The sequence below is a fragment of the Condylura cristata genome, unplaced genomic scaffold (genome assembly GCF_000260355.1).
Source record: "Condylura cristata isolate star-nosed mole 26May11 unplaced genomic scaffold, ConCri1.0 scaffold00029, whole genome shotgun sequence".
Lineage (NCBI taxonomy): Eukaryota > Metazoa > Chordata > Mammalia > Eulipotyphla > Talpidae > Condylura > Condylura cristata.
Window position 1 is genome coordinate 18,497,810 of NW_004567130.1, and position 26,952 is coordinate 18,524,761.

A 26,952-nucleotide genomic window follows, 5' to 3' on the forward strand; every position below is an offset into this window, starting at 1 on the left:
GATTTAGAGGTTCATCTCAAGTCTGTAGCATACATAATAAACCTTTTAGCTTCTGAACACACAGTGAGTGGCTTTAAGAGGAAAGGGGTGCACTCACGAACATTTCAGGCAGCATAGAGTGGATAAGGAGAGTTGAGGGCTCCAGGCTTCAGAACTTAGAGGCAGCTATTGTTACGTCGTTCATGGATATCTCTGTACTACTGTTTCTTAACCGGTGCTTTTAGATATTAGAGAGGTAAATCTGTCCAAAAACCTGTTGCCATCATGGGATGAAGTCACACGTATTGCTGATGAGCTCAAACACCTGGAAACCCTCAATCTCAGGTATGCACCCCTGTCGCCTGACTCTCATTCAGTGTGAAAGTCCCAGTCTCTTGGCTCCCTCTCGGCATCAATGGGCGGGAAAGAAGGCTTAGTCAACTTTCTCTAAGCTTAACTTAGGTCAACTTTAACTTATCTGCTAATAATTGATTATTAAAGTTTTTCAAATGGTAACATGAGGTGATTGATTAGTAGGGAATATATTCACTTTGGATTGCGCAGGTAGGATGGGGACAGGCTGGCATGTTGAGCTGACGGCCTCCATAGTTTGTTAACCTGGCCATGACAGAGGGATCATCTAGGGGCGTGGGTGTTTTTACTGGGGGGCAGGAGTGGCAGCATTAAAAGGTTTCAAGTTTGAAGCAAGCCAGAGTCCTAAATCGTGGTCTTTGGCAACTTCCAGCCGTCCCTGCTGTGTGGCAGAGAGCTGACCGTATCTTCTTTTTCTACACAGTGAAAACAAGTTGAACTTTCCTTCTGCTTCACCACCTCTGACTGGAACGTTTTCTACACTGAAGGTTTTAGTCCTTAACCGAACAGAAGTAACATGGGCTGAGGTAATCATATTTCTTTGGTTATTACCCAGTAAAAAGCAGTTTTAAAGTCTCTAATAAGGAATTGGAGCACAACTGTGGCTTCGTTTTGTTCATCCTATTACCCAACTATTAGGCTCCTTCAAACTGCATTACAGAAAGTAGTTACAACATTACTGTAGTTACACAGAATCCACTCTCTCCATCTCATTGTTCTGGGCTTTCTCCCAAGGGCACCCCACATGCGGTAAATGTGTGCTGAGCTTTGGGGATAAGCCTGAGACGTAGTTTTGGTTGAGTTTTTAGCTACTGACTTTCCCACAAGTGTCTGCTGGGCAGAGGTCAAGCAGCAGAAAGACTTTCTTGTCCTTTTCTTGTTTGAAGCTCAGCTCCCAGAATCCACCATCCTTTGTGCACAGCTGGGTTCAAAAGCAGACTGTTGGGTCCTTGGTCCAGCAGCATCTGGAGCTTCCATCTTACACTGCTCTTTCCTGTCAGTGTACTGACACTTCCCCACAGACATCCCACTTGCAGGCCACGTGTGAGTGAGGACCTTCCCAACAGAGTGGTTGGTCTGTGACATGCGCCACACTGTCCTCAGGTGCCGCTCTTACTTATATGCCCTGCTGGGCATGGCCACGTTAACTGCTCTCCCCAGGACCCTCCTTGCAAGTTACTTCTGGGTAAATTCTATCAAATTGTAAGAGTCTGCTGAGCCAGCACTGCCAGTCCCACTTGCTGACTCCAAGCACAGTGCAGGCCATACCTCATGGGCGTAGAACCTTCCTTGGTTCAGAGCATTGGAAATGCGCTGCCTGCCATTCACACTTGGCTCTGTCCTCAACGTGGAATGTCTGCGAGGTGCCTTAATTCTGAAGCGTTAACGGCCATGTGCTGGTGGCCTCCTGGCCGCACTCGGGGTGGTGCCTGGGGGGAGTAAGGTGGGGACTGCGGGACTGAGCCCTCCCTGGTCTTTCCTAGGTGCTGCGCTGCGCCGTGGGGTGGCCCGTGCTTGAGGAGCTCTACCTTGCGGCTAACAGTATTTGCATCTCAGAAAGGTAACAAGGCTCAACCCAAAAAATTGGAAGTAAAAATTTAGAATGTAAGACAACACTGGAAAATGTATTTTCCAGGTGTTTCTCGGTTCTCCTCTCCCCCCTCAAAATGAGAGGTGACTGGTTTTCCTGAGTGCATTTGTCACCATTTAGTTGTTCTGAACAAATAGCTTCATTTATATGTAATGTTACATTTTAGAAAGATTTGCAAATGATAATTAGAAAAATAGTGTTCCTGGCCCTCACATACTCAGCTAGAACTAAAACTTGACTAACTGGTTCTCAGTGAGGACAAATTCTGCATAGCAAAAACCCTTAAATATTTTTGAGGACAGGGGTTTTATTACTTTAACAAACATTTAACTTGTTTCTAAGTGGAAGTTCTGTAGTTTTAGCATTTTTATTTTGTTTTAAAGATTTATTTATTTATTTGTGCATAAAGAATTGGGGTACAGGCCAGAGGCTCAGGGGCGGTGAGAGGATTCACCAGAGACAGAGTGGGGAACAGAACAGGCAGATCGACGAAGTACACTGCTGAGGGGAGCAGCGGGCGGGTCAGGAGAGGTCTGACACGCCATGTGGTCACCTCTGGGGCAGGCAGGAATCGAACTCATGCGGAAGCAGCTTTAGATTCTCAGTGCTGTGCTTTAACCCACTGCGCCACCAGGGAGGGCCAGTTTTAGCATTTTTAATTAGCATTTGCTGATGTTCCAAAGTGAAAATGTAAAAACTTGTTTTCTTCAGTAAATTAAATGTTGCTGTGTCATCTACTTTACTGTTAGCCTTAAGTTACCATATAAGGTAAGAGTGAGTGTGGACATGCCAGCAGCCTCCAAAAGGACGGTTAGTGGCCATACGGTACTGTGAGTTCGCTTGGACGAGGCATTGCAGGCTATTAAATCTGACTCTGTTGTGAGAGAATTAGAGGCTCATAGGCAGAGGGCACCAGTTCCCCCTCAGTGAACAAAGCATGGTCCAGCATCACAGGCAGTGTTAACTTTGGTCCGTTCAGGATCCAGAACATTCTACATCACCATCAGCACCTCTGTCACTCCTTCCCCCTCAGGCTCCAGTTTAACACCAGATTAAACTCATTTTGAGTTTGTACCTTTGGAAAGAAATGAGTTTTTTTTTTTCCCATGCAGGCCGACCGATGTTCTACAGACACTCAAGTTATTAGACCTTTCTGCTAATCAGTTTATAGATGAAAACCAACTGTTTCTAATAGCCTACCTACCCAGGTAATTCGCTTCTAAAGGGACCTAACAATAATGCTTAGTAAAGTTTTAGTGGATGAATCATTGGTGATATATATGTACTTTCGCAGTGGAAATGATGATGGAATTTCCTAATTGAGTGCTTCCTTTGGGGCAGTTTTAGCTGAGTTTATTCAGAGAATTTACTCATGAGCATGCGCAGTGTGGTTGATCACTATCTATGCCTGGTAACTGGAGTTCGATTAATTGTTGGCTCTGTTGCTACTTTACAAGTTCCTATTTATTAGACTTTGGGGTACCATGTCACTTAGCACTAGACACAGTAGGCACGTCAGATGGTTGTGGAACTGTTGGAATGCAGAGTTCGTTTTACATGACCTAAGTTGGACTCCTGGTTTCTGAGCCTGTCTCATGGGATGACCCAGGGTGTGGCCAATAGTGCAGACAGCTCTAGTCTGGCTGGTAGCCACGGCCCTGGTCTTTTTGTGGACTCACATTCAGCATTTTAAATTGCAGACTAGAACAGCTGATCCTTTCCGACACTGGACTTTCTTCTATCCATTTTCCGGATGCTGGAATCGGTATATATGATCATTCAGTTTCCCCCTGGCCACTCTTGACTTAGCCGGTTTTTTTCACTTCTACACTGTAACTTAATTCTCCTCTTTTTAGGGTGCAAAACATCCATGTTTCCCTCTTTGCAGTACCTGGTAGTAAATGACAATCAGATATCACAGGTAAGAGCTGATCATGCGCCTCTTTCGCTGCAGGTTGGATCTGCGCCCATGGAGTTTATAGGGTCTGTCTGTGAGAAAGTGTTTTATATTGACAGAGAAATGCTTCTTCAGAGTAAAACTCCTAATATAAAACTCAGAGTATTAAAAAAGTTAGCTTAACAGCCACTCAAGCAGACGGTCTTGTCCTGCCTCCTGCGAAGTCACTCCTGACAATTGCTTGTTCATGATGAACCCGCCTCAGATGTGCACCAGGGACCTTTGCTCCCCAGCTGCTCGCTGAATACGCTAGAAAATTGGCCTCAGACATACTTTCATGTGTTGGGTTTCAGTGGTCATTTATCAATGAACTGGATAAGTTGCAGCGTCTTCACACCTTGTCCTGCATGAGAAACCCCCTGACAGAAGGGAGCACGGCAGAGCAGACCACACGCCAGCTCATTATTGCCAGAGTTGGCCAACTGAAGACACTGAACAAGTGTGAGGTGAGCGCTGGTGCCAGACTGTCCTCAGACTGGAAAGCAAATCTTGAAAATAGTGAGATTTTATTTGAATATGGTAAAGGCATCAGCTACTGCTTCATCCTAATGCCCTTGGCCATTGGGGCAATGCCGGGAAATAGCACGTCGCTACGGCAGGGTGAAGGAGCCAGGGTACTCTGCCTCTTTCTTGAGAGAATACAGGCAGGAAAGGACAGTCACAGAGTGTATCCGTCCCACCCTTCCCAGCACTGGTGTCTGAGACAGGGCTGCATGAGCTTGCGAGTGTTGCTCCCCGAGAGCCAATCAGCTCCCCCAGGGCAGGCCTTTGACTGGCCTCACTCTGCAACCAGTATCTTGTCCCTTGCAATTTGATTACTCACTGTGGTGCACAGTAAGTATAGAGAGCACAAAACAGATACTGGTTATAAAAATGTCTTAATAGGGCCTCCCTGGTGGCGTGGGGGGGTTGAGACTCAGCACTGTGAAGCTGTCCCATCCCCAGCCAGGGAGTGACCACGGGGCCCAGCAGACCCCTCTCATCTCCCGGCTGGCCCCCTCAGTGGATCCACCTGTCCTGCTCCCCACTCTCTGGGGAGTCCTCTCACCCCCATACCTCTGGCTTACGGCCCAGCTCTTGTGCATAAATAAGTATTTTTAAAGATGCCTTCATAATTTGTTTTTATTTCTAATCAATACAGATTCTGCCAGAGGAAAGGCGTGGAGCTGAGCTTGATTACCGAAAATTGTTTGGAAATGAATGGAAAAAGGCTGGTGGGCACCAGAATCCAAATGAAAACAGACCAAACAAAGAATTTCTCGCAGCGCACCCTAGATACCAGCTGCTCTGTCTCAGTATGTCCTTGCACACGCTGTCTGGCTTCCCTCGGGGCTCTGGAGAGTTCCTGGGTCGGTGCTTTCTCTTTCTCCCTCCACCTGGGGCATCAGTGCACACACAGGGCTTCAGGTACCCTGTGGGGCTTCTGGAGTGAGACAGCAGGTCTCCCAGCAGTAGGAAGGCGAGGTCTGTGCAGGGAGCTGTGTTTGGAGGGGACAGTGGCTCTTCAAAGGCAACTTTTCTCTGCCCTACATGATTCTCCAGACCTTTGATGTCAGGAGGTAGGAGACTTCCTGCTTTTGGAAAGGTTCAGTTGATCTCAGCCCTGCTGACCATGTACGGAGTTTTAGAAATAGTGTTTTCAGGTACAACTCACACTGGTATTTTTTTAAAGCCCCCAAGAAAGCCAGACACCCACGGCAGCTCAGGGGAACGCAGTCTTCCCAGCCACTCGCTGCAGCTGCTTCCCTGTGCACCCCAGGCGGGCGCCTCTTGTCCCTGATGTACTTTCATTTTGTTTTAACTTCATTATCACTCCGAATTTCACTTTCATGTATTTCCAAATGGAAGAAACTCACTACATAAATTCTCCAGGCTGGAGCTGGAACATTATCTCTGAGGAAGAAAAGCTGAGGGGATTGCTTTCAAATTACTCCTATCAGCTGCCCAGTTTCCTAGCCACTTAGGCTGAATTCTGAACCACTCAGGGGAGGGGAGATTCCTAAGTGGCCCTGCAGTCAGGCGCAGGCTTTCCTTGTGATAATGCTAGAATATGGATCATGGGGGCCAGGGCGTTGGTAGGAATGTTGTCACTGGTTGGCCTAACAGAAATCAGTGGGAAGAACATGGTTTTCTTCAGTCTTCCACTTGGATGCTTTTCTGGCGGGACCTGGTTTTTGGTGGTGGAAGGTTGGTCCTCTGGCTGCTGCCTGGACACGCATCCCACATAGTGTTGGCTTCTCTGAGGACCCAGAGAGGAGCCGTGACCCGGGGGCACCCTTGGGTGAGGGCTCCAAGCATCTGACACACAACCTCAGTCTGCTGGTGACGGCACACGCCTGAGACAGCCTCCTTGGGGGCCCGTCACTCTCCCACTGTAGGTGAGGAGACAGAATTCAGGTTGGCACGGCCAGGGTTACTTTGAAAGTATAAGGTGACACTCACACGTCCTCTTTCTTGCCTTTGATTTATCTTTCCCTTCGTATTTCCTCTAACCAGAGTATGGCGCACCTGAAGATGGAGAGCTCAGACCACAGCAGCCGTTGCTGCTCAGAAACCAGCTGCTAAGTAAGAACTGCAAATCCAGCTTGTATTAGGAGGGTCTGCTAAGCCCTAAGTGAGGGCTTCAGTTCCACAGAAAGCAGGGTGACATCTCAAACTTGCCTGAATTCTTACAGTGAACAGTCTACTGATTCCTGGGTTTTAAGCTGATCTAATAGTGTTCTAAATGTGGGATGTATTTTAGGTAACTAAATTATGGTTTGAAAACTTGGCTTTCATTACATTAGAGAAAACCTAGCTAAGTTGTCAGGAGAGAGATACCAAGGGAACAGAAAAAGTGGTAGAGCATTGGTCAGACCGCTTTTGTTGTTAACCCAGTGACTCACTACTGGGAAGAATTTAAAGTATCAGAAGAGACTGTTCCCCTTAGGGTCAAAGCCAGTCACACTGAGCAGCTGCAATCAACTTGCATGTGTAACTTAAATCTGTATTGACTAAGTCTCATTGAGTCTTTTTCATTTTTGTCTTCAAGCACTGAACATAAAGTACCCTAATCGACTTGATCAAAAAATCACAGAGAAGAAACTGCCAGGTAAGAAGAATGAGTGCCTCTCCCTCTTTACCTGTTTGACTTGGTGGCCTAGGTTCGAGCCAGCTGGAGTTAGCTTAGCTCCTTCCTAGCTTAGGCTTTCTCGTAGTCCTAGCTCTAAGATACAATCACCTGCCCCTCAGAAGTGCAGGTCTCCAGTAACCATCTACTAGCAAATGCTGTCAAAAGGCCTGTGTGTCTTATCTTTGATCCAAGCTGCGTGCTGTGGCCTTCGGGATTCTCCTCCTCACCCCCGCGCTTCAGTTATCAAGTTACAGCTCTGGGGTCTTCTCTCCAGAGAAGTTGTTACCCTGGGCTTTTGGGCTGTCTGATCACCCTTTTGGATATGATTCACCTTAACCTTTCTCTTATAAGGAACCATTGAGGATGCAGTGAATCTTGAACCTGATTCACACTAAGTTCTAAAGTATAGCAGGCTAAATTTAGACAAGTGAAGAGTTGAAGAAATACCACCCTCGGTGTTAGTCAGTGAGTTCACATTGATTGGTAAGTTCATGTTTACCAGATCAGCTTGTCTCATAGAAAAGAAAGGCTTTGGTTACACTTACAGAATCTTCCAACTGACCCCAGGATTCTGGGCCAGCTTACCACTACTACTTGCCAGCCACCTCACTATACGCGCTTCTGCTAGTGTCACATGACAATGGACCGAGATCAGAGGTTCCTTCCCTTCAGATGTGAATGCTGTCAGCAGGGGCACCTGGGGCGGATGCCTAACTTGCCTTGGACTGGCTAGCTTCAGAAGTCTGCCTTTTCCTTTTCCTTTCTAGATACATGACATCAACTTTGGAGTGTTTACCTCTAGGGAGTATTTGCTCATTAAACCTCTAAGCTTCCATCCCGCGGTTTCCACTGGAAGGGACTGTGGCTGGGGCGCGCGCGGTCTTAGCTGATGGTGTGGGCTTGGTCCGCATTCTGAGACATACCCATCGAACACCTGCTCACACTGATTTTCATTAATCTTCAGGTGAAACAAACAGATTGGAATCCATAGAAAACATAGGTAACAATTATTGCTTTGAACTATTTAGCTTCTCTAAACTTGCAATAAATAGACTATTCCACACCACAGGCTGTAAGTATTTAGCTAGTAACAAAAAGTCCTTTAAAAAGATGCTGTTCTGGCCCTCCCTGGTGGCGCAGCGGGTTAAAGCACAGCACTGAGAATCTAAAGCCGCTTCCGCATGAGTTCGATTCCCGCCTGCCCTGGAGGTGACCACATGGCGCGGCAGACCTCTCCTGACCCGCCTGCTGCTCCCCTCAGCAGTGTACTTCGTCGATCTGCCTGTTCTGCACCCCATTCTGTCTCTGGTGAATCCTCTCACCCTCCGCATCTCTGGCCTCTACCCCAGTTCTGTACGAATAAATAAATAAATCTTTAAAAAAAAAAAAAAAAAATGCTGTTCAGCACAGTCATGAACAGTGCATCTGCTTTGTGGAGTTGCAAGGTGATTCCTGCACTCTGCGAGGCACTCCATGTATAGCACATATGGTGGTAAAAATACCGTAAATGTTACCAGGAAGCAAGTGGCCGTACAGTAATGGCCGCACCACAGACTCTGTCTCATCTGAGGACGTTGGTCTTGGGCTGCTGTCCAGTGTACCTGCCACTAACTGCCAAGTGGAAATTTAAACCTGTGAAACCAAAATAATAAACAGCTCTTCACACTAACCACATTTCAGCTCATTTCAGCCCATGGGGCTGGACGGTCCAGGCACAGGGAGAGCAGCATGAACAGGCGTCCACTGTCAGGTGTAGGCTGAGGACCTTAATAACCTCTTCACCTATCTGCAGACAGAAAGAGCATGGAAGTATGGGCATCCGTTAATGTGAGTCACAGGGAGACAAAGATAACTGACCCATCTCTACATTTCCGGAATGTTAAAATAACTGATTTTTATATCCATTAAGTATATTCAACTCACAAATAAGGAAAACATTTTTATTCTAAAATAGAGATAACATTTATTATCACAAGTTGCATAAAAACAGGTGCTTTTACAAAAATTAATTTTGATAGAAAAATATCTGTTTGGATACATGTGATATTTGTAGGAACGCCTTACTATTGCTGTACGTCCAGCTAAAGCTTCAAGAAACTTATAATCAAAATATCCAATATTTACCATAACCCATCTTTGGAAACGCGTAAGTGATCTCTGGCTCATTCAGATTAAGGGGGAGATACTAAATCCCACCAAGATGATATGTGGAATCAAGGGCACTTAGGTCAGACAGTTCTTTCCCCAGCTTTCCAGGGACTTAGACGAGTGGTGTGAAAGCGTGAGCCTGCAGCCACGTGGTAGGTCAGCCGCGCCTAGTCACTTACGTGGTCCACCGAGCAGTCGCAGCTGTCTTCACAAGTGTGGTCTCGCCACATGAGTTTTACAGGTGATGGCCACTTGAGCTGTTTTTATTCCCTTTGACAGAGTTCATGACAATTCAGAAGGTGAAAGGATTGCTGTCACGCCTGCTCAAAGTTCCTGTGTCAGAACTCCTGCTGTCCTATGAGAGCCTCAAAGTAAGTCTTCCAGAGAACCTCAAGTCAAGCTTAACTCCCAAAGAAAGGCATGTTGTCAGCCTGGCTCTACCCAAGAGCTTGTAAGTGGGGACCACGCACATGTTAGGTGTGTTTGTGGGGAGGGCATGTGCATAAGTAGATGCGTTCGGTAGGTTATTTTGGGGGGCAGGGAGTGCTAAGAATTTTTCTCATGTAAATTAATGGTAAATGTTCCCTAACCCCAAATATAACATTCTACTTTGGGGTGTGGGGGACCTGTAACAAGCTTTGTCATCTCTGGGGTCATTACCTCCATGCTCTCTGTTCTAATTTTAGATGCCAGGCAGAGAGATTGAACTGGAAAATGACCTACAGTCGCTACAGTTTTATTCAGTGGAAAATGGAGATTGTCTGCTAGTGCGATGGTAACAGCCAACTAATAAGGTTCAGAAATTAGACTTTATCATGATTTGGGTTAACCAGAAAAATAGGGTTTTATAACTTGCCCTATATATAGCAAAGATTGTAGCTTTCATTGGGAAGGGGCCATTTTAGTCATGTATATAACAGCAATAATAAATGATTTAAACCTACTAATGATTTCCTGATCTTTGTATTTTTACAGTTCATGACTATTTCATTATGTGAAGATTTGAATATTAAATAGGACCTAGTTTAATAAAATCAGAACAGTTACTTTCTCTCCAAGGACTAATTTTAATGGAATTCACTACTGGTTTAAAAGATCACAAAGATGACGGGGTTGGTATTTGGGGAGCTGTCCCTTAACCTGAGGGAGGCACATCTACAGGTCGGGGTGCTGAGTGTTCTTCTCAGTTGCATTGTTTTTGATATACTTGAAAAAATACATGCTTTTCTCTACTTACACCTAAATTGAGCACATAATTCTTTCACAGAAGATCATCAGCTCTGAGATTCCTTTACACATCAGGAAAACAGCAGGCACTGAAAGGGAGAAAGCAGAGTCCTCCCTGCCTTTCCCTGTGGCACAAAGCCCTGAGAGGTATTTGGTTTTACCTAAATTTAGCATAGCACGTTTAAGGTTACTGTTAAAATGGCAAAAATCAGTCTGCTTGATAAACTTCAGTTAGTGTCCACAACCAATACTGACATCAGTTTCAAACTGCCACATCCTTCAGACGCCCCAAGCTTTGGCACACGTGGTCACACGGCAGTCCTGTGAGTTCTGTCTGCCTGTAATTACCCTACTGTGGTACCCCGAACAGTCTGCAGTCCTGGCTGAAGTCCCAGCCCTTGGAACTAGACCAACTCCCAACCAACAGTGAGAGCTACTAAATTACTAGTTACAGAACTACTTTGTCTTTTTACAAACAACTTGGTATCATTCAAATCATGTACCAATATGTAGATTAACTGATTTTTAAAAGGAAACTTTGTGCAGATGTTAAGAAACCTCTCACACTGGCTACAGGTGGACGTGCAACCAGCCTCCCCTGACAGGCCGTCATCTCGCCTCAGACTGGCATTCAGGTACCATCCACCTACCCTGATCCTCAGACACAGCGAGCCAAAGTCATGCTCTCCCAGCTGCACACTGGCACGGGTCACCACAGCGCTCCTTCAGCTTCCAGAGTGCCACTAGCTCCTGTGGGGAGTACTGTGGGGACGACAGCATGCCTGCCTCACACGTCTTCTCGCACAGCCACAGGCCATCCTGGTGAAGAGGAGAGGGTGATGTGCTGTGGAACCCCAGGAGACCCAGAGAGCGTGCACATGGCAGCTTTTGTGTTCAAGTGATGCTGATGTCGTTCATAGACACATCCGGGGAGAGATCGCCCCTTGGGGACCGGTCCCGAGATGATAGCACACCCTGAGGGCAGCGGGTGTGCTGAGAGAAGGGGCTAGAAGGAGCGCTCTACAGTAATCAGTGCCTGACTCACAAACTGCAGGTGGGAATTGTTTTCCCTTTAGAGATAAGAAACTAAACTAAGAGTAAAGTACAGGGTGATGACCCCTGAGGAGGAATAAACAAAATGGGGTGCAGCAGACCCCCTGGGCTGGTGTACCTGGTGTCTTCTAGGCCCGATGGCTGCCATCCAAATGCCCATGCTCACATCTTCACCCTGCAAGTTTGAATGCAGAAGTCTGAAATGCAACTCCACTTTAAAACATCCCTTAAAATGTCACGACCTTTGCTCTGTTCCTGTTCTGTACAATGCACCATACATTGATACTACGGGAGAAGCACCGCTGCCTCCCTGGTTAGCATACAGCCTGCCGTGGGAGGAACAGACCACAGCAGGCAACTGCTGGCCCGCCTTCCCATGGGCCCTCGCCTGCCACGCGGAGGGCACGCAGGATGCACAGGCCTAGTTCTCAGAGTTGCTCGTTGATGGCGTCAGAAATTTAGGGAAAAGCAGTACTTACTGTGACATCTTCACAGCCCTCCAACCAGAGGCTGGAGTCACACTGAGTAGGCTCAAAACAATGAAACCTAGGAACAGAACTCAGAGCCCAACTTGAGGGGTAGGGACATTTCTCTAACATCTGCAGAGCAACTCCCAGGGAAAAACAGCAGTGTGCGTCTCCCCACGGCATGCTGGCCAGGCTTCAGGGCTGAATGTGGTCTGCACAAGATAAAATGAAGTACTCGTGGGTCAGAAGCCTCTACTCACCTGGTAGGTTTTTAATCTCCCCGAGTTGCTGGCCAGCCAGTGGACGATGTCCCTGGAGATCACGTACCCGGACCCACATGCGAAGGCGGGGTACGCAGGACTGGGGTACTCCAGCTCCTGCCACTTCCCCGTCCTGTCCACGGCCCAATTCAGCCTGAAACTGAGATCAGAGTGACACGCTCATTAGTGGGACACGGATCCAGTCATGATTAAGCTCGACTCTTCTGTCCCAACCACAAAGGAATAACTGAGAAGTGAGAACAGGACTGTGGTTTTAGTCTCGGGAAAGAAACTACTTAGCTAGCGGGTATTTTATATGAAAGAGTGGGCTGCAGTGTGGAGTTTCTGAGTAAAAAGCACTAATCAACTTTAAAAAAATAGTAATCCATATCATATTCCTGGAGAAACAGAAAATGGCTTCAGAATGCCAAATTTATTCTAACGTGATTTGTATAACAGCTTCTCAGTTCGGTATCTTTCCATGGAGAGCACATGAATAAAGGCCACATCCTTCCCCTTTGTTACATTAGACGGAGGCTTTTCACTTAGAAGTTTTCCCTCTCGCTATAGACTGATAAAAACAGTAGCTCTGGAGCCTAGACCACGCTTGCATGTGGTTCATCCAGTCTGTCACATTGGGTCGGGTACACAGTGCCAAGTCTCATTTGTTCACTTACTTTCCCCACCAAAAGTTAGGACCTCCCAGGTTCTTCAGGAGAATTCTATTAAAAACGGCTTCTAAGTCAATGTAGCAGTCATCATCTGTCTTCAGCAACAAGTCAAAGTTGGTCGTTTCCACAGTCCTGTAAACAAAGGGTGTGAGAGTGGTGCTAGGAAGCTGCCCCGGAGGGTGACGACACCGGGGAGCCGCAGCCAGGAAGTGGCCCAGATCCCCGTGCACCTCAGCAGCTCGCTTGTCCAACACAGCACATTCTCGCTCACAGCATCAGTGTACACAACTGCAGGCCTTACAGTAAGAGAGTGAGTGGGGTGAGAGGCTGAGCGGATTTAAGAGGTGTGGCAGGAAAGGAACAGTAAAAATACAAAACCAGGTTAGAGTGGGGCTGGGCTGCGCCGACAGCCATCACTCAGGAGGGGCCCAACAGGCACTTGCACACGGCCAGGAGCTCTTCTAGTCGACGGCCACCCCTCCCACTCTCACTAGCTGCACAGGGGCGCTCAGACTGCCATTTGGTCACGCCCACATACTGCACAGTTCAAAAAAGAAAACCTGACTCGTAACATTAAATTTCTGGTAAATGAAGTATTATAAATGGCCTGTCAGTGGTAGAGAGGGATGATTTCATTTATCTAAATATAAAAAGCAGACAAAATTGATTCCTTCGACTTACAATGCCAATTCTTACATGTCTTTAAGAGAAAAAAGAAAAAGAACCAAAGGAGAGGGTTGCCAGAGAACCAGCTGGCAGAAACCTGAATGAAAAAATTCTGGAGGAAGCTTCAAGTCAAAGAAGGGTTAACAGTGGGCGGACACCAAGAAGCCTTAACTTGACACTGCAGGCTGGGTTTTTAGTCAGTGGGATCAGGCCTGTGTGCTGTGTACCTGCTAACTAGAAATACCACTGGGGCCACTGACAGTTCACTGAGGACAGGAGCGTGGACGTGAGGTTTTGATGGTGGTGGTGGTGGGGGAAGACTGGGTAGCGGCCCCAGAACAGCCCTGTTAGATGGTCACTGCAGGAGCCCAGTGGCTGTGACGGCCCAGACTGGTGGCGGTGAGGGAGGCTGGGGCGTCAGAGGTGGGCAGAGTACAGATAAGCCAAAACTGAGAGCTAAGCTACTCGGACCTCCCACAGCTTGGACTCTGCTCCTGTAGAAAAGGCTGGAACTCCAGTCCTGACTTGCCATTTTCTGTGCCCCTCCCCACCCCGCACTCTCCAGCTTGCCCTGGCCCCACTTCCACCAGGAGCCCCCATCAGCAGTCTTGACACACAGTACAGTGTCCAGCCTACTCTTGCTGTTTCAGACACACCCACTTTGCAGCACTTACTCGTCTGCCCACAGGACCACTCCAAATGGACACGAACCTGCCCACTGTGAATCAGAGTCCTGTAACTGATGAGACTGACCCCCTCGGGACCAGGTAACCAATCACACAGAACTTGACTGCCTGTCTTGCCCTGGCCAACAGCGAGGAGGGACTTCTGGACCCACTCAGAAACCACCTCCGTGACAAAGCTTTAAGAACCAAAGATACAAAAACTCTTTACCGTTTAGTCTGGACAGATACAGCGCTAAATGTAGGGGTTCTGCAATCAAGGGGGTGCTCAGTGGGAACTCAGGATCCTAGTCACACACCGACAACTTTGTGTGCAGTGTTGACTCTGTAAAGGTAACAGTGACAGAAAGACTGCAGAGCTGCAGGCTCTAAGGGTTACTGACCTTAATATGAAAATTCCAGAAATGGCTAGTATTTTTTCAATGTGTGGAACAGAGAATGGAGATTGAAGAAGGATGTGCATGTATCGGAAACCTGGTGAACCTGACTGGCAACTGAGGGATGCAGGAAGATGGGGGAAACCAACTCAAAGGGCTGTTTCCAAATAGCCGACTTTCACCTGAGTTGGCGAGAAACGCCCTGACCGGTAGGAATGATGTAAAGGCTGTCAAATCTTGCCTGTTCTCACTTATCCGTCACACTGCAGACCTGCTACTTTAAAGATGGGAGCAGGGCATTTTCGGTGATCAATGCTCAGAGCCAGGCCCAAGAGGCCACATCCCAGGGTTGGAGGCTGGTAAATCGTTTGCAGGTTAAAAGATGCTTGGCTCTACCCACCAGCTGCACCACCCACTGTCCTCACAACCTACCATTTGTAGAAGCTCAGCAGTTTCGCAGGCACGTTCCGGTAAGTGTCAAGGACGTCCACAAAGACGATGTCACCGTGGATGCGGCCTTCCTCCCCCAGGGAGGCATCTTCCGCCTGGAGGCTGCTCATGTGCTCACTCAGTCTTCGGGGGCGAGAGCGAAGGTTCTGTAGGAGAGCGTCACCTTCTGAAAGGAAATGCGAGCTGCAGAGAGTGCTGCGCAGGAGCAAGACCGGCACCTCCACCCACGGGGCACTAAGCTCCTCTCCCAAGGCAGCCTAGGGAGATACAATCTCCTGGAGCAGTGAGGACAGGGTATGGCAACTGCCATACGCTGCTGGGGGGCAAAGAATGGTCACCCTCATGCTGCAGGGCAGTGCAGGACAGTGGGTGCCCAGAGCGGCCGGCTCCCAAACAGTGCCACCTCATACTATTTTCGTAGTCACACGGATGCTCACTGAAGCACTTAAGGTGACCGTGGAGGAGCCAACCTATGTGCCGCTGATGGGAGAGCGGCCACTAGTACACACACAAAACAGGAGCAGCTGGAAGTCGCGGGAAGTCCACCTGCTTTTGTATGTTAACAGTACTAAGTAAGAAAAAGCAATGACACAGCAGTGTGCTTCAGTGGGTCACCTGTCCCACTCCCCTCTCTGGTGAATCCTCTTACCCCCGCACCTCTGGCCCACACTGGCTCCTCTTGTATGTATAATACATACAATGTAACTATAAACACACAGTAAGTTAAAAGAAGTCTTTAAAAAAAAATCCCAGATGGTTTTTTTTGTAGAAATTGACATGCTAGTTCTAAAATTTATATGGAAATACAAGGGAAGCGGCAACAATAACCTTGAAAAAGAACGAAGTTTTGAAGGACTTGCACTTCCTTCCTATGTGATCACGAAAAGTACAGTCCTGGTATAAAGGACAGACACACAGGCCAACAGGGTGGGTCCAGAGTCCAGGACAGTTTGGAAAACAAGTAGGTGGGCAGTTATTTGCAGAGAAGGGAGAGTGAGGAGTAACGGGTGCAGGGTTCCCCTTCTGGAGCAGTGGAAGTGGTCTGGAGTTAGTGGAGGTGGTTACAGACCTTTGAAATATATGGAAAAGCACTGAATTAAACACTCTGAGTGGGTAAGTTACGGCATGTGAATTATATAGCAATAAAACTACTCTGCAATATAAATACTTTTAAATGGCACAAAGAAGATCAGCGTGTATGTCGAAGTTAGGTGCACGAGCGCAGTGGGCTTTTCAGCTTTCAACCGACCGACTCACCCTGAATAGTATAAATAAAGCCGCCTGCAATGCCCTCCACACCTTCCAGGAGTTCCCGAGGCAGCGCGCCCTCTCCAGCCTGAAAGAAGCGAGAGTGCACAAGCTCAGTCTCATTCCTGTGAATGCATGTCCTCTAGTAAAACCAATTCAGCAAGATTCACACTGAACCTGCAGCAGGCATGTTCACCCAGCGCACGGTGCAGCAGGCGGGGCTGCAAGGGCCTGGACAGACTCTAGGCACTTTACCACGCAGGCAGCCACGGGCACACCCCCAAGTGCGGCTCACAGTCACGGAGTGTCCAACATGCGGCCACCTCAGTACAGAACCAATTTTAGTTTACATTCCAACCCCATCACTTAAAAACTGGTTTTGCTTTCGCAGAGATGGAATATTCCCAGGACCTGCACCGATTCTAGGCAGAACTGGGCAGAACTGGGCAGCCGTGCGGGGAGGTGTCTTCTGGACAGTTCGGAGGAGCCCCACTGACTACTTACGCTGCTGACGGTAGAGGATGCCGTGCCAGCAGCCAACGGCATCCCTTCTACCGCCAGGACTGAGGGTTTATTATCAGAGGCAGCCCTCTTCCTCAGAGCCAGGGCTGCAGCTCTGGGCTGGCCACTGGCTGCTCAGACTAGTTTTTTTATTATCACCACTTGCTGGCATGAGCAAGATTTCAAATGTTCCACTGTGTGCAGATGATGAAAACCTTATCTTGTGCGCGGAATTTCTTAGAATAAGTTAGTCACTTCACTTTTTATTCTTAGGCTACTAGAGAGTTTAAGCAATCTTTAGCGCTCAACCAAACATATTTACCCCCAAAACAAGTAATTTGAGTCTTTACATTTGAACCTCGTTCTTGACTTATAAATAAAGTTCTGAATTCCAGAACATTTTGGATATTTCAAGTTTCATAAACAGAAAAGGAGGCAATTATCAAAGGCACCTGCTTTGAAAATAAGAATAAACTGTAATTAAATCCTATAAAAATAATGGACATTCCACAATAAAGAACAACTTCTTAAGCATGATGTCTAGACCAGATTCGTACTGGTACATGAATCTGTGGGTCTGTCTGTTCTTGCTGGCCTGTACGCTCCACGGTGAGCTGGTATCAGGTCTGACACTCCCGGTGCCTGGCTTACAGCAGATACAAAATAAATGTCCCCTGAGTGCGTGACACTATACCACAGGGTGCTCCTTTCAAAGTCAGAAATTCATGTGGATAAAGTCAATAGCTAATGAAAACAGAATGAGCTTGAACATCTAAATGCTGAGTGCTTTCCTGATCATGAGAGCATTAAGAATGAAAGACTCGCACCACTTAGTTAAAATTCATCTCTTTAATTTGCCTATGTCCTCTCTATCATCCTGCATTTACTTTGAGAAATTTACCTGTCATGCTCTTGTGAATTTGAAGCAAGTCTGAATAAATGAAAATTATGAGAGGCAGAGCCTTCGTAGGTGAGTGATAAATCTTACTAGTACTTTGATTGTGTGTGTGTGTGTTTTTTTATTTATTTACTTATGCACACAATAACTGGGGTACAGGTCAGAGGTGTGGGAATGAGGACTCCCCAGAGACAGAGTGGGGAGCGCAGCACAGGCAGATGGATGAAATAACTGCTAAGGGAGCAGCAGAGACAGGAGGGGTCTGCTGCGCCCTGGGATGGGTCAGTCCCTGGCTGGGGATCGAACTCATGCTGCAGTAGCTGTGGCCAACCCCATAGCGATGCGCTTTAACCCGCTGCACCACCAGGGAGGCTTTACTTCTATCATATTTTAACTGACATTATCAATTAGATAGTGAATAGTCTGATTATTATTGAGCAAGTGTTCTTAAAGAACACCCTAAATTCTACTGAAAACACCATTTTTTTAAAATGAACTGATCTTGGGCCCTCCCTGGTGGCAGAGGGGTCAGTCTCAGCATTGGGAAGCTGTGCCAGCCACTGCAGCATGAGTTCGATCCCCAGGCAGGGAGTGACCACAGTGAGCAGCAGACCCCTCCTGTGTCTCCGCCGCCCCCTCAGCAGTGTATCTTGATGGATCCGCCTGTCCTGCACTCCATCCTGCACCTCTAGTCTGTGCCCCAGCTCTTGTGTGTACAATAAATAAATCTTAAGGGAAAGAAAAAGGCTGATCTGAAGGCAGTCTTAGCTGACACTGATGTTACCAGATCATATAGCAATCGAATTTTTCATTTTTACTATAATGCTTTAACATCTACCACATCTGATGGCTCTAAAACGCGAGATCCACTGCCCGCTGTTGCTATGACAGCGTAACCACCACCTTCGAAGCATCTGTTCCAAAGTGGAAGTCAGGATCTCCTCAGGTGGTCCCCGAAGTGCCCACAGTCCTCCTCCCTCCACTGAGCACCCGCTCCGGCCCGGGCCTTTGGCAGAAAGGGGCCCCTCACCGAGACGACTCTGAGGACGCCCCCGCCGTCATTCATGGTCACGCTGCGGGGGTCTCTCGATACCAGGCCCTGGCAGTCTTGGCTCTCCCACACGACTGTGCCTTCAAAGCTCTCGGGGGAAGATGAACAATGCAATCAGCTTGTTTACTGTTGTCATCAGGTTAGATTTACAGAAAGCTGCTTTCTGAGGCATATTGGCTAGATTGCTATTCCAGCTGTAAGACACCTTGCTACTATTCTGGCGAGTCCCCTTTCTAACACACATCTAAAAACACCACCTCGGCAATTTTGCAGGCTGCTCTTTGTCACTCCACACTGACCATTTCCTTATGCTACCAGAGCTGCCACAGCTATTTCTGAGTGGATGCACTGATTTACACCTTTCAAAAACTTACTTATTTTTGCATAGAAGAGCTGGGGTACAGGCGGGGTTGGGGGGGTAGGGGTATGTGAGAGGATTCCCCAGAGACAGAGTGGGGAGCAGAACAGGCAGATCCACTGACACCCCCTGCTGTGCCACGTGGCAGTGTACCACGTCGCCTCCCGTGGCGCCTAAGTGAAAAATCCTTAGAGCTTGGCACAGTCAAGGTACCGGGCACACAGGAGGAATAGGTAGCCCTTCAGGAATAGAAGAATAGCTGATTCGCGAATGGTCACTGTACTTTTTGATTTGTCTCCTAATTCTGTTGACACACAATACACTGAACCAGAGAAATGTTATGAATACTGTGCTTCGTTTCTAAAGATACTCTTGAAAGGAATGTAACTTCCTCTGTTCTCAATACTGATTTAATTCTAAGAAACTCCTCTACAATCTTTAATTCCATTAAACTATCAACTCCTATACACCAGGTGGCTTGTGAAATGAATGGGGAGAGTACTTAAAAGGATTAGAAAGGCATAGGTGATAAATAGGGCATTTGTTTAGTAGCACTGAACCTTGAATATACAATGGTTCCCTAGGGCCCCAAGTTGATTTCCGGCCCCTGGCAACATCTCAGAAACAAAAAGAAATTAATGTATTACCCGTCAGGAGTCTGTTAAAAGAATCATTGTATCCCTATATTTGCTTGCCAAGAAAAATTGTATAAATGCTCTACACTCTTAAAAATAAATTACATTCAGATATGCACTCCTAGAAGTCGTGTCTGTCTGTCACTCAGCCTCATCCTTGTCTACCCTGCACAGAATTGCAATCCCTGAAACTTGTCTCCTGCTGCGCTGGTCTGCGGCAGCAGTTTGTGAGACAGGAGGGTCTGCTGTACCCTGGGGGTCACTCCCAGGCCGGTGATGGACTCATGCTCAGGGGTGACAGTGCTAAGACTGAGCCCCGAGGCTCCTGGAATTCCGGCCTCACTAGCAGACATCTAGATGCTGGATAATATCCACTAAAATGATGAGACATTTTTAGGTAAATATTTACTTTTCTCTGATGCTTATAATGTATTCGGTCACTAGAATTACTGGGAACACAGGCTGCACGGCACTTTTCCAGTCTGGGGTATCGATAGCACCCGTTTAAGCCAATGTAGTAGGTTTTAAAAAGTCTTTCCTCATTTGTGTTTCTTGTGATTTCTAGTGATAATCTGAATGACACAGTCTCTTCCAGAGTTGGTTTTGTCATTTAGCTTCTTTGAAATTTTTCTTGCTCATCTGTGTGAGCCTTTCATCAATTATCTTAATCCGATATATATTTTCTACACTATAAATATCTCAGAATTGTTTGCTACTTACAGATTTTCTGAAATTCAAATGTCCGTTAAATTTTATCTTGTCAAACCTGAAAAGCTTTTCCCTTATGACTGTTCCTGTTAAATTTAAAGTTTAGGAAGTTAGGATCCCTCCCTCAAGGTCTGATATACGCACAGCATTCTAATGTCTTCTCGTTTCTTTAGGCTCCATTTCTGGCCTCTGATCAGTGGGGTCCTTGGCCCTGCTCAGGTCTCTGCCCCACTCACCCTCAGAAAGGCTTTGCCAGCACCCTGCTAAAGGCGGCTGTCTGTGTCACATCGCCCTGCCTGATTGGCAACACTCCCCCCCACCCCCCATCTCCCACTTACTATCTGCTGTCGCACCAACTGCCCCCAACGCAGTGCAAGCACCCTGAGAGCAGGGACTGCTTCTGTCTTACTAATCAGTACATCCTTAGCACCTCAGATGACCTGACACAGAACAGGCCCTGAAGAATTCCCACACAGTGACAGGGAACTCAAAGTTTCTGGTCTAGAGCATGAGGCAGAGGACATAATTTTAGTCTTACAGAAATAATTTCATTTCTTAAGATTAAGAGATAAAGTAATTTACCATAACATCTAGGTTAGCCAGTACTGTAAGGAAACTACAAAATTGAATTTGTCAAATTTAAGTCACTGGTTTGCAAGGGTTTGTTTTTTCTTTTAAAGCAATAAAGCTTCTCTATTCCAAAGAGATAAAAATAGTGAAAGACTTTGGATTTCGCTGGCAGTCACTTTATATCCAGCTAATACCTCTTTAATCTTCATTATTTATGAAAATCTTGCTGCAATTTGTGGAGCCCAAGGGAGCCTCAGAGCAGATCTTACATATACAAAATCTGTATCATTTCTTAAAACTTCAAACAGAAAACTACCTCAGAGGTTGTTATGAGAATTCGTGATGCTGTGCATATTTGCTCAACAAAATATAACCTGAGTACCACTAGAGGAACATAAAAGGTGAATTGCCCTCTAAAAAGTTCCATTTTCTTGTCTTTGAAACAGGTGATGACATTCATTTCTATATGTCCCTGGGGAGGAGTTTATTGATCTCAAGTGATGTCAGACCTCCATTCTGTAAAACCAACTGACCAGCCTCATCACCACTGCATGGAACATTCCATGTTTAGCGGGGACAGCTGGTCCCCGCTAGCCTTCTTAGCCTTTTGTTATTTCTGTCAAATTATCAACAATGAAAATGTATTACTTTCATACATTTTCATACTTCATGATCAGTAAAAATTTAAACCAAACATATGTACACAACTAAGAATTTGGGGATCAATCTTTTAGGTATGTGTTATTAAACTTTTGAGTGTATACTATGCATTAGTTGTCCAGTATGTAGTGAAGACTCAAAACAAAAACACCAGCTTATATGCTCAGGTACTCATAATATGCCACCACAGATTAGTAACAGTCGAAAGCCATTCTGCTTGGGGACATCAGACAATCAAATGGCTAACAGAGCCCAACTAAGTCGTAAAGAATCTTGAGTCAGAAAAAAAGGAGCATATAAAACAACACACCAAAGGCACAAACTTGACACTGTACTGCACATTCAGAAAAACAGGAAACAGGTCAGTATTGCTGAAGAACAGGATGAAGAAAGAAGTAAAAGGCAGATGGCCAGCCCACTCTGTCCTTGAATGGAGTCTATCTTCCGACCTTCATGGCAGTGGGGACCCTGGAGATGCAGGCTCGAGAATGACACACCCATGTTTGCAATTTTAGAAAGGTGAAGCCGGTAGCAGAGTTACAACCATATAGTTTGGGAGGGACCGTGTTAGCTGAGCTATGACAGAAGTCTAGGCAAAAAGGAGCAAGTAGTTATTCAATTAAAGCTGTCAGAGTAATGAAGTCACAAATGGAAAGCATTTCATCCTCGCGAATTAGAAGAATTAACATTGTTAAAGTACCTGTATTACCCAAAGCAATTTACAGATTCAATGGAATCCCTATCAAAACCCCAGTAACACTTTTCTAAAAACATAGAATCCTAAAATTTTTATGTAACTACAAATGCCCCACATAGCCAAAGCAAGCTTGAGAAAGAAAAACCAAGTGGGAGGCATCACACATCCCAACTTCAAATTATCTTAGAAAGTTGTGGCATCAAAACAGTATGATATTGGCATACGAACAAATACAAAATCAACAAAATGGAGTCCAGAGATACAGTCATATAGTCAATTAATTTACAAGGAATCAAGAACATAAAATAGATGAAGAATATAAAATGGACTGGGACAGCCACAGGCAAAATGATTTATCATTTTTATACCATACGCCAAACCAAGCCAAAATGGATTTAAAACTTGAATGCAAGACTTGAGGTCACTCAATTTCTGGAAGAAAACAGGTGGTGAAATCCCTGACAGGAAGCTGCCAGCAAAGGCAGAGGCCACAACAAGAGCAACAACAGGCATGCAGAGCTACATGAAGTCGAGAAGCTTCACACAGCAAAGGAGACCAGCAACAAGACAGAAGCCACCTACAAAATGGGAGGACCTACTTGCAAGTCGTATATCTAACCAAGGGTTAACATCTGAAATACATAAAGGACTGACAGATCGCAATTGCAAAACGACAATCTGATTAAAATAGAAGTTCTTCGCATTTTCCCAATGACATACAAGCCGCTGCAGGCACTAGAAAAGGTGTGGCCCTGTTTCCTAGTCACTGGAAAAGGCAAGTCAACACTCACTGGGATGTCTAGTAGCAAAAAGACGAACACTGGTAAGGAGGCAGGAAAAGGGCAGCCCTGGGCACTAATGGTGGGAAGGAAACTGACATAGTTACAATGGAAAAAAGTGACAGCCTCTCAAAATATGGAAAATAAAATTACCATATGATCTTGTAATTCTATTTCAGGTGTTTACATGAAGAAAATGAAAGTGCTGACTTGAAAAGAGAAATGCGCTTTCAAGCTCACTGCAGCACTGTTCACAACAGTCAGGACGTGGCATTAACCCAAGTGTCTGCTGGTGCAAATATGAATGAGGAAATGTAGTGGGCACATGTCCATGCACAGATGACTAGCCACTAGAAAGGAAGTCATGCCACTTCAGACAACACAGAGCAGCCTTGGGGCACTGCACTAAGTGGCGTGAGCCACACAGAGACAAAAGCGCATGATCTTGCTCATCGTTTGTTGTCTTTTTGATCTTAGACATCCCAGTGGGTGTGAGGAAGGGTAGGGTGAGAGAGGCAGGGTAGAGGTGAGATCAACGTGGGTAAGCGTGGTCAAAGGTACAATCTTCCAGTTACAGAAAGGAAACTGTCCTGAGTTGTGCCAGTGAAAGGCTAACATTAGAGGAAACAGCTTCTAACAGCTGGGGAGAGCTTCACATGAAGCTTGATTAGTAACATCAGAACCTTAAAAAAACACATAGAAACAAGTCACCTTCTATCAGAGAACTAGGTTGAGAGACAAACTTCGGCCATGTAGCAATGTCCAAGGAGAGAGACCATGGCTGAAAGGCCTGGAATCCCAGTCACACCCCACCCTGCTGCGACAGCTGTCCAGACACCTCTGCCCGCTGTCAGCCCACTGCTGTGCCCAAGCAGTGCTCAGGCCTAGCTTTTTCAGAGCTGCGCGGAAGCAGGGAGGCCTCCAGAGCGGGGCATGCGCTAACACCTCCCGAAACGTGAGTAGACTGACATTCCAGTATCTGCACTGACCTTTAATTTCTGAGCATTCCCACAGAGAATCCAATGACCACCAAGAGGACCTGGCGGTCAGTGTGTGGTCCGAGCACTACGCCTAGACCCTGACCATGAGCTCTGAGTTAACAACATGTCTCTCCTAGCAGCAACCACCCCATGCCCTGTGTGCCTTTCCTCTGAAACTTCAATAGCAGTAAGGTTTGCAAAGACCGAAAAAGGACTGGGCCAGAGCACTCATCCAATCCATAGAGCTCTGTGGTCACCCTGGTAAGGCCTGCAGGGGACCATTGGGTCATCACTAATGGTGGCAACTGTAGCTTCATGTGAGCTGCACCACCCACCCCACTGACCCAACAGTGCCTCACCTTGGAGCCACAAATCTAGAAAATAGGGAAACGACTGGTCACTCTCAATCATGACCATTCAACTGACACCTGGCATCTGACCCCCACAGCAAGCTCGACCTGTGGGGGTTCACCTGCCATCCACAGACCCTGTGAACCTCAGTGGATTTGGACCTGCCTGGAAAGCACAGTCATGGGCTGCGACTCTCGGCCTCGGGGCAACATGTCTCTCCCTGGGAACCACACAGAAGCTGAACCCAGCTCCACTTCCAGTTCCAGCAGGCAGGATGCCCCGCCCAATAGGGCTGGTCAGCAAGTGGACCCTGGAGGCCCCTCGCTGTGCCTCAGCACACAGTTGGGCTGTACACCACAGCCAGTTTCTCTGTCCCACTAGGGGCAGCTGCTCTACGAGGCCCCTGCCTGCATCCACACACAGCCCCACCATTGGGCACCTGCCAAGCTGTCCGCAAGTGTCCCTGAAAGCACCCAGAGTGGCCTCCTTTGAAACTCAAACACCTGGTCCATACTAGGTAGCTGGCCTGACTTTTACAAGTACGGGGCACCTTTGATGGTCCATATTTCATTGAACAAGGAACAAAGTTCAAAATGGAAATTTAAAAAGATCCATTCGCATGATGTAAACTGACAAACTGCCTTCCAGAAAGAAATTCATGACACAAAAATGTGTATTAAGTGTGAACCAACGCTTCATCCCAGAAAGAACAGTCACACATACCATAGAGGTGTAAGGATATTCACTTTAGTCTTGTTTACAACTCCTAGAAACTAGATTTCTGCCTGCGTTTTGCTTCCATTTAAAACTATTGTTTTGAGGCCCTCCCTGGTGGCATAACAGGTTAAGCGCAGCATGTGAAGCTGCCACCAGCCACTGCAGCATGAATTCGATCCCCATCCAGGGAGGGACCATAGGGTGCAGCAGATCCCTCCTGTCTCCCCGCTGTCCCCCTTAGCAGTGAGTTTCAGGAGATCCTCCTGTTCTGCTCCCCATTCTGTCTCTTGGGCAACCTCTCACTGACCCCCTCACCCCGGCATTTCTGGCCTGCACCCAAGCTCTTGTATGCATAAATAAATGAATCTTTTAAAAAAAATCTATTTTAAAATGGAAATTCATATACAGATGAAATAAAGGAGACTGCTTTTCACATTCCCAAATTAAATATATAGTTAATTACTTGAACTCAACTTCAAAATCCATAGTATATTAATAACATGCAGAATTCTGTTGTTGCATAAATGTGAACAGCAGCCCACAAAACAGTTGGTAGAAAACATTCTAGAGTAATCTATATAACCGTCTACAGTTTCCACATCTTAACTGTGAGGCTGCAGGACCAACTCTATAGCTGCTCTAAAACGACCAGGGATGGTCAGGAACTGACCTTGCTGTTGGCAGGAGGGTGAACTCCAACAAGGCCACAATGAACCGGAAGAATAATTTGCAGTGCCCCACTGTGTCGCCAGGTACGACCGCAATGTGGCTCATGCCAGGGGCCTGGCAGGTGAAGCGGTCACCCGCACCTGTCTACTTCAGGCCAGAACTGGAGGGTCCAGAGGTGACAGTGATGCTTTCTGACATCACCCACAACTTGGAGAAATTTTATTTCTCTTGGAAATGTTATGGATCTTCTGCCATATTTTCCTCCTCCCCACTACCATTCTTTCATTTCACAAACTGAGGTATCGATGCGTGTGTGTTTGGCCTCTCAAGCCACCTGCTCGTATCTTTACTCAGAACCATTGTGCCAGTCTCCATCCCACTAGATAAGCCATGGCAACATCCAAAGCTTTTCAAACAGTGTCGCCTGAAGCTCTCTGCAAGTGGTTTGTGTCAGGTGGCAATCCCATCTGCCCTCCTCGCACTACCAGGTGTGAGTGCCTGCCTCTGGAAGTATACAGGCTGGACATCGTGGGCTTCCATTGCATGCTGTACCTCTGGCAGGATGAACTGCTCCACAGGCTTGTACCACAGCTTGTTCACCTGTACACCACAACTCGGGGGGCTGAAGCGAGCAGTGAAGAGGGCCTCCTGCAGAGTGGGGTGAAGAAACAAAGGCAAGGAGAAAACACATTACATTGGACATCACACAGGCACTAAGTTTCAAACACCTTACACTTCAGTCAGCTAAAACCTCGCAGGTGCCCACCAAGAACATTGACCAACAGGGCTCTACTGTGGGGCCAGCGTCATCTGAGTCTCTGAGTGCAGTAGAGTTACTGAGTAAAGATGTTTGCTGTAACTAAAGACATGGTGGCCCTCCCTGGTGGCGCAGCGGGTTAAAGCGCAGCACTGAGAAGCTTAAGCTACTTCCGCATGAGTTCAACCCCCGCCTGCCCCGGAGGTGACCACATGGCGTGGCAGACCTCTCCTGACCTGCCCGCTGCTCCCCTCAGCAGTGTACTTCGCAGATCTGCCTGTTCTGCTCCCCACTCTGTCTCTGGTGAAGCCTCTCGCCGCCCCTGCACCTCTGGCTTGTACCCCAGTTCTGTATGAACAA

The 26,952-nt window shown here is 46.9% G+C and overlaps 2 protein-coding genes across 4 annotated transcripts in view; one reads left to right on the forward strand and one right to left on the reverse strand.

Moving 5' to 3' along the window:
• The window catches only part of TBCE (tubulin folding cofactor E), a 33,288-nt gene extending 23,186 nt beyond the window's left edge, over positions 1 to 10,102 (forward strand). For 2 of the 3 annotated variants that reach the window (XM_004691025.2, XM_012730963.1), the window contains exons 6-17: positions 225 to 324; positions 776 to 878; positions 1,836 to 1,912; positions 3,055 to 3,150; positions 3,643 to 3,707; positions 3,799 to 3,863; positions 4,193 to 4,345; positions 5,041 to 5,194; positions 6,396 to 6,464; positions 6,931 to 6,990; positions 9,439 to 9,530; positions 9,846 to 10,102. In XM_004691025.2, the coding sequence (XP_004691082.1) occupies positions 225 to 324; positions 776 to 878; positions 1,836 to 1,912; positions 3,055 to 3,150; positions 3,643 to 3,707; positions 3,799 to 3,863; positions 4,193 to 4,345; positions 5,041 to 5,194; positions 6,396 to 6,464; positions 6,931 to 6,990; positions 9,439 to 9,530; positions 9,846 to 9,938 (1,127 nt within the window). In that variant the 3' untranslated portion in view covers positions 9,939 to 10,102. Of the gene's footprint in view, positions 1 to 224; positions 325 to 775; positions 879 to 1,835; positions 1,913 to 3,054; positions 3,151 to 3,642; positions 3,708 to 3,798; positions 3,864 to 4,192; positions 4,346 to 5,040; positions 5,195 to 6,395; positions 6,465 to 6,930; positions 6,991 to 7,778; positions 8,172 to 9,438; positions 9,531 to 9,845 lie in introns of those variants that run through there. The other variant, XM_012730964.1, reaches the window with a different exon arrangement.
• Positions 10,103 to 10,195: 93 nt separating this feature from the next.
• Positions 10,196 to 26,952, reverse strand: part of B3GALNT2 (beta-1,3-N-acetylgalactosaminyltransferase 2) — a 37,096-nt gene continuing 20,339 nt past the window's right edge. Inside the window, exons 5-12 of the mRNA XM_004690730.2 lie at positions 26,388 to 26,483; positions 18,691 to 18,801; positions 16,271 to 16,349; positions 14,996 to 15,179; positions 12,844 to 12,969; positions 12,167 to 12,326; positions 11,558 to 11,614; positions 10,196 to 11,205 (exon numbers count right to left, since the gene is read on the reverse strand). Of these exons, the coding sequence (XP_004690787.1) occupies positions 11,065 to 11,205; positions 11,558 to 11,614; positions 12,167 to 12,326; positions 12,844 to 12,969; positions 14,996 to 15,179; positions 16,271 to 16,349; positions 18,691 to 18,801; positions 26,388 to 26,483 (954 nt within the window). The 3' untranslated portion in view covers positions 10,196 to 11,064. The remainder of the gene's footprint in view (positions 11,206 to 11,557; positions 11,615 to 12,166; positions 12,327 to 12,843; positions 12,970 to 14,995; positions 15,180 to 16,270; positions 16,350 to 18,690; positions 18,802 to 26,387; positions 26,484 to 26,952) is intronic.